This window comes from Monopterus albus, unplaced genomic scaffold (assembly GCF_001952655.1).
Source record: "Monopterus albus unplaced genomic scaffold, M_albus_1.0 scaffold59.1, whole genome shotgun sequence".
NCBI classification, from domain to species: Eukaryota; Metazoa; Chordata; class Actinopteri; order Synbranchiformes; family Synbranchidae; genus Monopterus; species Monopterus albus.
This window is the reverse complement of record NW_018127939.1, coordinates 1,181,597-1,193,246: the sequence shown is the minus strand read 5'-3', so window position 1 is coordinate 1,193,246 and position 11,650 is coordinate 1,181,597. Positions and strand designations below refer to the sequence as shown.

General features: G+C 40.5%; 1 protein-coding gene across 1 annotated transcript in view; it reads right to left on the bottom strand.

Moving 5' to 3' along the window:
• bcl2l13 (BCL2 like 13) overlaps positions 1-11,650 on the bottom strand; it is a 15,626-nt gene that overhangs the window by 431 nt on the left and 3,545 nt on the right. The window contains exons 3-7 of the mRNA XM_020602966.1: positions 8,917-9,006; positions 8,511-8,667; positions 7,271-7,343; positions 6,920-7,048; positions 3-579 (exon numbers count right to left, since the gene is read on the bottom strand). Coding sequence (XP_020458622.1) covers positions 3-579; positions 6,920-7,048; positions 7,271-7,343; positions 8,511-8,667; positions 8,917-9,006 — 1,026 coding nt within the window. The remainder of the gene's footprint in view (positions 1-2; positions 580-6,919; positions 7,049-7,270; positions 7,344-8,510; positions 8,668-8,916; positions 9,007-11,650) is intronic.

Sequence of the window (11,650 nt, the reverse complement as noted above, 5' to 3'; positions counted from 1 at the left end):
GGTAGGCAGCTCTGGTTCTGAAGAGATGAGGGAAGGCTCTGTCAAAAAGCTTGCAGGCATCTCTGGTGCCTCAAATGAAGTGAGGGAGGCTGGGATTGTGGAGTCTGCCTCTGCTGATACTGGAACAGGTGGAGTTTGGTCCCTAAATTCCTCCCTGAGCTCGGCCAGCTCGCTCTCTGTGCCTATAACACTTATCATGCTCTCCTCTATCACTCCAACTTCACCTCCTTCCAGCAACTCGGCCTCCTCACGCTCTACATGGACAATATCTGAGTTTGAGGAGTTGTTTTCACTGCGCTCCTCAGCCAGAGCCACGCCCTCATTGCTGTCTAGGCTCTTGAGGTCTTCAGGATCCATCACACCAACCTGCGCCCAAGACTCGTGGCCAGCCAGAGATACAGGTAAGCTTTCTGTCTGCCAGGAGCTCTGCTCACTGCTGTTGTCTCCGGTGCAGAGCAGCGACGATGGAGGGCTGAGCTGGTCAGGATGCTGCTCCCCTGACAGGATGTAAATGTCGTTGCTGTCTTCAGCAATGGTGACACCTCTCTCCTCCTCTGACTCGAGCCTGAATATTTCACCCTGTGGTAGATTGACAGGAACAGAGATGGTATCAGCATTTTGTACACACACACATATGCGCACGCATACATGTATACATGCATGCACATATATATGCACATATATAACACTCAAATAAAAAGAATGATTATGAATGATGCATGTGAATTCCCACGTCAGTCAAGCAGTGTCCAACTGCACCGACTCTTTCAGAATTATTTTAAGTTGAGAAAAATTCCCAAATGTTGGTGAAAAATGTGAACTTAAACACCGCAGTAATATGATTATTCTGCCATGTCATTTATCACCCAAGAAAATATAAAGAATAAACTATAGAAACTGAAGTAAATACTGGATTCAGTCACACAAATGAAATTATATTCCGAATACTAAAATTAACTTATGTCATCATCTACCTACAACTAATGGGTTTAATTAAGAGCAATGCTGTTAATGTGTCAGGTCTTCACCGTGACTTAGCCTGTTATGCCACCCAGTGGTATGCAGCTGCTACCCAACACTGTACCAACAGGCATCTCTAACATTCTGTTACATACAGTATCACATGATCATAATGGGATGAGTAACTGACACAGGTCAGCTTGTTCAAACTAAACACATTTAAGTACAATTATTCAAACAGTAGGGTCTGCTGGACTGAATACATGTTTGATGTCTGTTATCCTTTACTACAGGCCTCACTTTCCTAACTGGTTCAGGGGTCTTGGATTCAGTATTCAGTCATCTTTTGTGTACACTGTTCCTTCTCTGTCGCCTGGAATATCAGACTGTTTTGTAATGACTTAACTATAGAAACGGTCCTTTTAGTTCACTTCTTGGGGAGAAGGATCAGGTACGACCCTTTACATTACATATAGGTTCAATTTCTGTTAAAGATTGGTGAAACCCTGTGTTTTGTCTGGGGCCTAGTTAAAGCAGTCAAGTTGACCTTTTACCTCGCGTTTTCTTTTTATTAAAGTAGATTTGTGAGATTCTCTGTTAGTTGTATTTTGTTTAAAGAAGTTATTTGGTTGGCACCATGTGAAGGTTCTGACCTAGAGTCACTTATTTTCTTTCCTTGTAACAAAAACAAACAAAAAACAGTTGAAAGTGGTCCCAGCTGCAAAGGCTTGTAACACTGTCATGTCAATAACTGCCATATTTATTCACCCACTGATGCAATGATGTGATGCAGAATCTCCAGTAGGTGGTTCAAAAATAGGCCAGTGACTTTGCACAATGACAACTACAGGATAATCAATAATAATACTAATAATCACCTTTATTTGGCCAAGCATGTTACACACACACACACACACACACACGGAAGAACCGAGGCAGCCACCTGCAGCACCAACTCACACCGATGGCTCTAACCATCAGGGGCAACTTGGGGGTGCAGTGTCTTGCCAAAGGACACTTTGACATGTGGACTGCAGTCAACTGCTCTACCCACTGAACCACAGTCGCCGACACAAGGGCAAGTTACATACAGTGAGGAACAGAAGTATTTGAACACCCTGCAATTTTGCAAGTTCTCCCACTTAGAAATCATGGAGGGGTCTGAAATTCACATTGTAGGTGCATTCCCACTCAGAGAGACAGAATTAAAAAAAAAATTCAGGAAATCACATTGAATGAGTTTTAAAGAATTTATTTGTCTAGCATGTGCATCTTGGCAGAATTAAAAAAAAAAAAAAAATAATAAGAAAAACAGCTGAGACAAGGATGGGTGTATGACAACTGATCTGCCAGATGATAAACTGTGCTTGATTGAGCAGAAGTTAAATGTGGATCTGTAATAAGCAGGTTTCTCTGCTTTCTTACTGTGCGTGTCACATAGGTGTGACTTCAACTGATGATGTTCAGTGAGCGTAGAGGTGTTTGTCTAAAAGGTAGGGTGCTTGTTTGTGTGAACAGCAGACCGAAAGGTTCTGACCAGCTCTCAGGGCGACAGTCTCTCATTTAAAAACACAATTCACAATTTGCATCTGTTCCACATACCAGTTAAATCATACAGTATGTAAACAAGCACTGACCTATGCAGACATTTTTAAATGACATGCTTGTGCTGTGAAGGTTATTTTCCATACAAGGACACTCACTGCCATGCACACTAGCTGCTTCCTGGGAGGCAGTTGAGAGATTAAATCTAACAACGTCCCATCGTTGTCTAACATTTGCTTTCTGCATAAGCTGATTTGCATGCGGGAGAACAAGAGAGTGTCACAAAACACTCACCGTCAGGATACAGCCTCCCTATCAGGTAGGCACAGCAGGACAGGGCTGCCCTGTGGTATAACAGCCAAAGACTGCTGATGGTATTCAGGAACAATAATCGTACTTTTTGGGTCTTATAATTTCAATTTTCTACAGCTGGTAAGACCTCACTGAGGTGGCATCAAACCTAAAAGGAAGTTCGGCGAAGTGCTGTGGTGAAAATTATATAAATAAAACCTGCCAAACAGGTTTCCCAACTGTAGAACACAAGCTCTGGCTTTCTGGTAAACCATATTTTACATAACCTTTGATGCACTTTAATGGTCATTGTCAAATAAAGCTTTAAGTATGTGAATTATACCTCACTATCCAACCAGGTACTGTTCAAAGTAGAGCCGCTATGATTAATAACACTTAACACAGAAAAACCTACTATTATAATAAACAATGCTTGAAAATGATTTTTGAAACTAGCATTAATTTAGTAAAGAATTACATAAAGAATTACAAAAAAACCACCACAAAACAGTCCACTCTGAATTAACTCCACTTTATCTTAAGTGATTCATATTCTTTTCCTCCAGAATTGCTGAAGCTGGGAAACACACCAACCTGTAATGATTTCAGTGAGTTGAATCATTACCTCCACCAAGGGCGGGAGTTATGCTTTTGGCTGCGTTTGTTAACAGTACAACTCAAAAGGTAATGACCAGATTTTGCTGAAAATTTTTGAAGAGGTAGAGGACGGCTCACGGAACAACTGATTAAATTTTGGTGCTGGTTCATATTGTAATTTAGATACAAAAATCTTTTAAATGATTATTAACCACTGTGGGTGCTGGAAAGGCTGCTGAGTAGATGTGAGCCCCCTTGTGGCAAAATTGCATGGCTACACCGGTATTACTGATACTACTCGACTCGGGAAAGATCTACTCTTTGCGGTGTTAGCTGGGCGAGAGCCTGATAGCAGAAATTTTGAGCCAGGCTTAAAGCCATTATCATTTTCACCCATAAACCTAGTATTATTCCACCTTATTAAGTTTCGACATATTTTTAGGTGACAAAGTAACCACTTAGACTGACCACATATTCTCAGTCTATCTAAGTAATGCCAATTTAGAATTTGTTCCAACATCTTCGAAGATGTGAGTGGTCGTCATTGGACCACGTTGGCTTTATTAGCAGGAAGCCACATCTCGTTCAGAGCACAGTAATCTGTCGACAAGGACACAGGTGTTCCAGCTGTATTTCAGCTATCAGAACCTAACAGGCAGTACACCCCATGCTTCCCTTAATCATCACCTAGCATAACCTCGTGGGTTGATGTGGACCGTCCTACTTTGCCTTTTAATTTAAAAATTACAAATACTTGCTATGTCGGCACATGATTGCCACATTCTGTCAACATGCTGTATCCCCTGCAAATCCAAGCATTAGTTCTGGGTTTAAAAAACTGGCAATTTTAACATGTCCAAAACAGTGTGACATTTAAGTTTGGTATTATTTTTGATTAATATAATGTTCATCACCTCATATGCACTGACATTTATGAGGATTATGTTCTTACTGTTCCTACTGGACAAGCACTGCAGTGGGTCAGAACAGTTAGCTGAGTTGAATAAAATAAATTATGACTAGTCATTCACTAAGAACAGCCATGTAGGCTTTGGGCTAAGCTCTTTCACATCCAGCGAGATACAAGCAAGATGAAATACTTCAAATACGTTATAAGTATATGCACATGCCTGCATCAACCCACAGCAAAGCAATTAAAACCTTGCTGTGGGATAATTCCATCAAACACCATTTCATCCACAAATAAAAAGGTATAAAACACAATTTCTATTCCTCTAAAATTCTCTTAAATTAAAGGTGAAAAAGCTAATCTAGTCATATTTATTTATATTTTAGGCACTATATCACCTTATGTTTCACTGACACCCACTCATCACAGATACTTTTGCCTGCTGTATAAAACTGCCCAACATAAGGCAAAGTTTTATTGACAACTTGAGGAATCTGACAACTTTGAGCAAACACCTAAATAGTCTCATTACATTTGTGTTTTCTGACTTATCTAAAATGTTACAACAATGAATTATCATCTTAAACGTGACAAAACTCAAAAAACAAGGGGTACCTATGTTGTTGGTACTTCTATGCAGAAGCAACTAGGTTTATACAATTGTCTCAGACTCTGGCTGGTGAGACTTCTTTAGTGCCACCGAGTTGTGTGTTCACAAACTATCTTCTTGCTTTCAGGAGAAGGCTCTGCCTGTGATTTGGAGTTTTATTGTTCTGAAAAAGGTTAAGACTATTTATGGAGTTATGGTGGGTGTAAAGCTAATCTAGAGGTACCCAAGATTAAACATTAAATGGCTGGAAATGAGCATTCCATGGGCTATTTAAATATTGGTTTTGGCCAGTCACCACTAACCGCAACGAGACTTGAGGACAGTGTAATATACAAAGGTAACCATTACAAGTAAGTAATATAATGAGATAATCATTTAGCTTTTGTCTTTGCTCTCTGTGGTCTCTTTTCTAATATAAAAATTGTAATGTTCACTTATTAGCAGAACTGAGATCACTGCACTATAATAAGTCAACACATACAGCATATTTACATAGAGCTATTCAGCTGTGAAGAATTTGCCACACTTTCTCAGAAAACACTCTTGCACATATCAAGACTAATCAGCTCTCTCTGTAGTTGCTTCAAGATGCAAAATAAAACATCCTACCACAGTGTGTCTTGAAACCATCTGGTTTACACTTGAATAGAAAAAGCTCAAGCCAGTCAAAAAGACAAGAGAGCGGCAGAGACGGAGCACAGGCAGAAACCCACTTGGAGAGATCTGTGCAAGCAGGCAGCTGTCAAGCTAATGAAGACTTCACTGGCTCACCATGCCCATTCCCTCATCTCTGACACACCCCCTCCCTTCCTATCCTATCCTATCCCATCCCATCCTTCATGTGCTCACTCTCTCTCCCTCCTCCTTTCTCTTCATCCACCCTTTGCTGATCCTGCCCCAGCCTATCATCTGTTCATCCCCCGTGACATAACACAGAGCAAGAATGTAGCTTTGTTTGATGTGTTCATATTAAACTGGGCAGAGTATTATGACTGTGAGGCTTTGGTGAGCCGCGCAGCAGGGTCAGCGACTTGTAAGCACAGCCTGCTTCACTGGGAGCCATCTGTGATGCAACGGGCCTTGTTACAACAGTGGAGAACTAAAGCCTCACTAGTATCATCACTGAAATAAAACAGCAAATCCAAAACACAAGAAAAGTAGTTGCACAAGTTGCATATGTATGACAATATGCAAACATAGTAAGCTTGAGCACAGAGAACATTCAAAAGACAAACCTGTGCTATCCCTTCCTCTGAGTGAGTCAACACCACGCTGGACTAGCTTTATATCAGGGTGTTTACAACTGAGGACATACAGTGTCAGTTGCAACTTGCACAGCTGAACTGCAAGTACCAATACTCGCTGTTCAGCTTCAACTGAATGTTTGAATGAGCATATAACATTTTTGGTTCAAACCATGATTAACGTTAGCATCATAAAGTGAATGATTACCAAGTACAAAATTTTAAAAAATTCAAAGTTAAAGCATTTATTATAATAATACCTACTTATCCCAACATCATCTACATTTTAATCTCGTGTGTATGGTTATGTGGTTGCTATAAATCACAAAACGGACAGGGACCCTGGAGTATGAATGATCTTTACAGACAGGTCACTGATGCCCTCACCTAGCCATTTGCATTTATTTTGAAGCATGGCAGCATATTTCCCGTTTGCGTCGTACAACATCCTGACTTCCTGCATAATACTTAGCCCTTACTGTAACTAAGAGGTACCAAGTTGTTGCCTGGGATTATAAGCTTACATTTTACCATTTCGATGGTAGTGCAATTTTCTTGAAGTAATTGGAAAATTTTTAAATATATTTCTACCCTGCAATGTTCCAATTAATATTTCTTTTGTTACTCATATGTACAAATCTGTAACATCTGTAAAATTCTGTAAACAAGTCGTTTATATTCTTATTGTGTACATATTTTAAAGTTACTTTTTATCTCCAGGTGACTAATATGCATATGATGGTTTCCTCAATTAAAACTCACCCATCCCCCTTGCTGGATAATGTAGTGGGCTTCATCCTCCTCTAGCAAGCGCACCCCGTGATGCAGAAGAGTCGTCAAAGACTGGCCCTCATTTAGTAAAGCCTGAAGCAGCACCAAAGGTACTAGCACCTGGGGGAGAAGGGAGTAGAGGTAGGAGCTACTAGTATAGGCAAACAAAAGATAAAGAATAGCAGTAAAGATTAAGAAAAGACATTAGGAGGCAGAAACATACTGTATGAAAGTGCAATAACGGGAAGTGAGCAGATCAGATGCTGCACCTTCAGAAATGTCTTGAATAACATTATCATGAGTTTTAGTAAGGAGGACAAGTAAAACTCCTGGCTAACTCACCTTGCTCCAGCCTCCCTGTGTGTGCACTGAGAGAGCCTGTGCTGTGTCTCTGAATCTCTGGTAGTCCAGAGGTCTGAAATGCACACGGACATAATGAGAGGCATTAAACATAAGGTTGACATACAGTATAGCTGCTTAGGAAATATTAAATTGTACATGCCAGAAATAAGGATACACATTATACCCAGCATCTCACATTAACCTATCTAGGGCTTTCTGCTTCTCTTGAATTTGTCGCATCGTCTCCGATTTCTATTATTACTTCACAGTGCCTTCTAACTGATCCCTTGTGTACCAGTGATAACGCTTCTTCCTGGTTCAGATTTATTGTGAATGTCAGCCATGCATAAAATATAGGCTTTCACTATGGTCACTAAAGTATAATCACTAATTAGTGTGTCTTGGTTTTCTTCCTTTTTTGCGTACGATTGTATAGTCAAAGAGCATGTCCAAAAGGCACTTTGTACTCTCTGGTAGTTTTCTGACAATGTTGCTCTTTCACAACCATGTCCTTCTCAATTACACGCACTGTATTCAAAATTAGAAGTTGCCCACTTTATCTGTTGACCCCTCGTCTGGACCAGCTACTGATGAGGCGTCTTGCTCAGCTGAACATCACTTAGGTTTAACTCACTTGGATTCACAAAGTCTGCAATAGTTTGGTCTCATTACTGTCATTACATTCCAATACTGTGCAAACAGCCAACATAGTATCTGGGTTAAGATTATGAATACTGTACCAGTCCACTCCCAGTGACTTCTGTTTGAAACACTTTAGTTGATATCTTTAATGTCATTTAGTCACATCACTTAATTCTAATCTTACAAGTTCAAAAACTAATGCAAACATTTCAATCAATTTCACCCAGTAGTTTATTCACATGATTGTATAACGGCTGAAGTTCAAGAGTTCACTCAGGAGAAAGTGAATCATACCAGCAGTATATCAATCAATAATGATTTTGTCTTTCTTTGAGGTTGTGGCACACACACATTCTCCTCATACTGTATGGATACTGCACAAATAGTGTGGTGAGAAAATTATGTGGCTGCAATGTTGCCATGTGATATACAGTACATACATCTTGAATTGATCATTTCTAATGGTGTAGAAAGCACCAATTGTCTCACACCAGTGACAAGTGATGTGCATTTAGCATCACTTCTGTCAGTTCGATCCTATATTCATCTAATTAGGTGAATTGCTTTTTCAAGCATAGTCATAGCTCTGCAAACTGACCCTGCAAGGACTGTGTGTACAGCTGCTGTCAGGTGTGTGTCAAGCTCTCCGGCCACCCGGTCTCCCATCGCAGCAAGGCAGTCTTCAATAGAGTTCTCCGGGTTGGCTGGACTGAATACTAGTGATGTGTGGCAATCAAAGCCTGTAGTGGAAAAGGCTGTAAAGACAAACCAGAGGACAGAATTGTGTCTCCAACAAGCAATAATCATAATTGTGGTTCATAAACAGTATTTGTACAGCGTCTACACAAAGCCTTACTGTTATGTCTGAACCATTATGGAGACTTTAATTCATAAATCAAAGACTTGAGACCTGAATATTAATTGTTTTTGTAACTCAAGCATTTTTCTGAAGATAACCACTGCTTAAAGTCTGTGTGTGTGTGTGTGTGCGTGTGTCCGCTTACAGGCAGCAATTTCATCTTCCAAATGTCTCAGCTCTTCCTCTATCTGCCCTTTAATGTTTCTAGTCCTCTCTCTCTCATTCTGGGCACCTCCTGAAAAATAATACACATGGCATATGAACCGTGTGCCTCTTAACTGCATAATGTGTATAATGTGTAACTCTTAGTCTGTTTATGTTTGTATTTATTGATATAAGAATGTTTTTATTCTGCCCTTTTGAAAACATTTTTAATCTCCAATATGACTTTGATTAAATAAAGAAAAAGAGAAATGATCATTTGCAGAGACTAAGATAAATGTCCACTGTGAAGTTGTATAATTTAGAATTTTATAAAGTTTCAAAAAAATACACAAGCAGTCTAAAGTTTGGACACACTTCCTCATCAAATTGAATGAGGGATGTGTGTCCAAACTTTAGACTAGTACTGTAAATATGGGATGGGCAGATATCCAGTATTAGTGGACTTGCATCAGTATCTAAGGGGAAACGACCATTTCTTGACTCCAGCCAATGGCGCCTGCACACTTATGTAGTATGGCTAAATACACACCATTTGCCAAACAAATCAGTTGTACAGGTATAAACTCTACCTTTCCTGGAAGGGAGAACATGCTTGCCAGCTTTGGTGCAGACACTACTAGCATCCTTTACATCTTAGTCATTCACCTACACCTCATCAACATGTTGTGGCTGGTCTCCAAAGACAAAGCTGAGAATGACATTCTGTCATTAAGTGTGTATATGCCACCAATGCACAGCTCAAGCTGAAGTAAATTATTTACAAGATTCAGTCCAAGTGCCTGGGGGCATAATGAACCATGCAAAGGGCAAAACTGTCACAACGGCTGTTTGGGTGTGTGACCATAACCTGTCATAGCCACACAAAATGCATTCTGAATGTAGCCATTCAGCCTTGATAGAGACAGCAATCATTTGATAAAGAAAGGTGACACACTGCCTCTTCACATGCTCAACCCAAACACCTTATTTCCATTATCATGGAATGTTGACTCCATCCGTTCTGGAGGTTTGAAACAGTAGAGCTAAACACACAGCCAACAGCTATGACATACAAGTGAAAACTCATTCTTCACTGGGAAATCAAAAATTCACAATCAAATACTTAACAGAAGGGATGTGGATGCTCAGTCAGCGCCTCTCTCACTCAGTCAACATCAGTGTAGCTCATACATGAACAGCCTGTGGACCAGGGTTGGGTTTTCCTGGGCTTTGTGTTGTTTCAGCATCATATCACATGGCTAACCAGCCAAATATTTTCTTTGGTCTATTAGCATGTGAATACATCTTACATTGACTCCACATGACAGGCTGTCAGAAATGGGAGCATATCAAGCGGAAAACAGGGATCAACTACTCATCTGCCCTTCTCCACTTAATCCGAGTATGCACGCAACAAAAACGGGACAGGAAATATGATGAACTCCAATCCTCGCTTTTTGGACTATCTCCTCTTCTGGTTTTATTGCTTAAAATGCCTCAGCGATTTTTCAGAGAGTTGTACTGATATCCTGAGACAGAAGGAATGGCGTCCCTGATCTAAAATTGTCCTGCTGCAAAACCGTCTTACCTTCCAAATGGGATGTGTCTCTCCCCTGTAAATCAATAAAATTTATTTCTCTAGTATCACACTGTGGCCATGGCTTCATTTTAAGAAAGAGCCATGACATGCTGGTGGCTCATGAGGGATTTAGTTTCTCTAACAGCATACTAATGATGATAATCACTTTATGTGGCCAGATATGTTAACACACACACCCACCCACCCACCCACACACACACCCACACGGAATTTGTCTCCAGTACAGAACCGAGGCAGCCATCCGCGACACCAACTCCCACACACACACACCGATAGCGCTGTCCCTGCAAGGCTCTGCTATGGCCATCAGGGGCAACTTGGGGTTCAACGCCTTGCCCCAGGACACTTCAACATGTGGACTGGGGAGAACGGGAATCAAGCCACCGACCCTCAAATTGGGGGACGAACGCTCTACCTCCTGAGCCACATCCTCAAGTCCTCTCTCCTCACGTCCTCCTCCAATGTTTCTTTGCATCTTGCTTGAACAGGACTAAGACCCAAGAAAAAGAGGGAGTACAATCTCAAGAGGTTCTTCATCTTCATGAACTGCAGGACTCTGGTTAATGTCATACTGCAGACAGTCTGTGCAGATGATGGGATTCTGTGTCCTTTCCATCTCGGTGGCAGGTTTTGTGGTAGTAGGTGGCTGAGACTGTGATTCACAGGTTGCACCCTAGTCGAGTTGCTGATTGTGAAGAATGTTTTCTGATATCAAACTTCCTCTACCAAGGCCACGTTTTATAAAACAATTATAAATGTGAAATACTGCATGTAAAGTACATACCAAACAGGTTAAAACTGTTGAAAAACTACTCTGCTGAGAGGGTTTAGTATCCCAAGTACATAGGGAAGAACAGTGGTGGAAAGTAACTAAGTACATTTATTCAAGTACTGTACTTAAGTACAATTTTGAGGTATCTGTACTTTGAGTATTTTCATTTTCTGTTACTTCATACTTTGACTTCACTAGATTTTAGAGGTGAATATTTTTAGTCCACTAAGTTTATTGTATACAGTGAGGAACAGAAGTATTTGAACACCCTGCGATTTTGCAAGTTCTCCCACTTAGAAATCATGGAGGGGTCTGAAATTCACATTGTAGGTGCATTCCCACTCTGAGAGACAGAATTAAAAA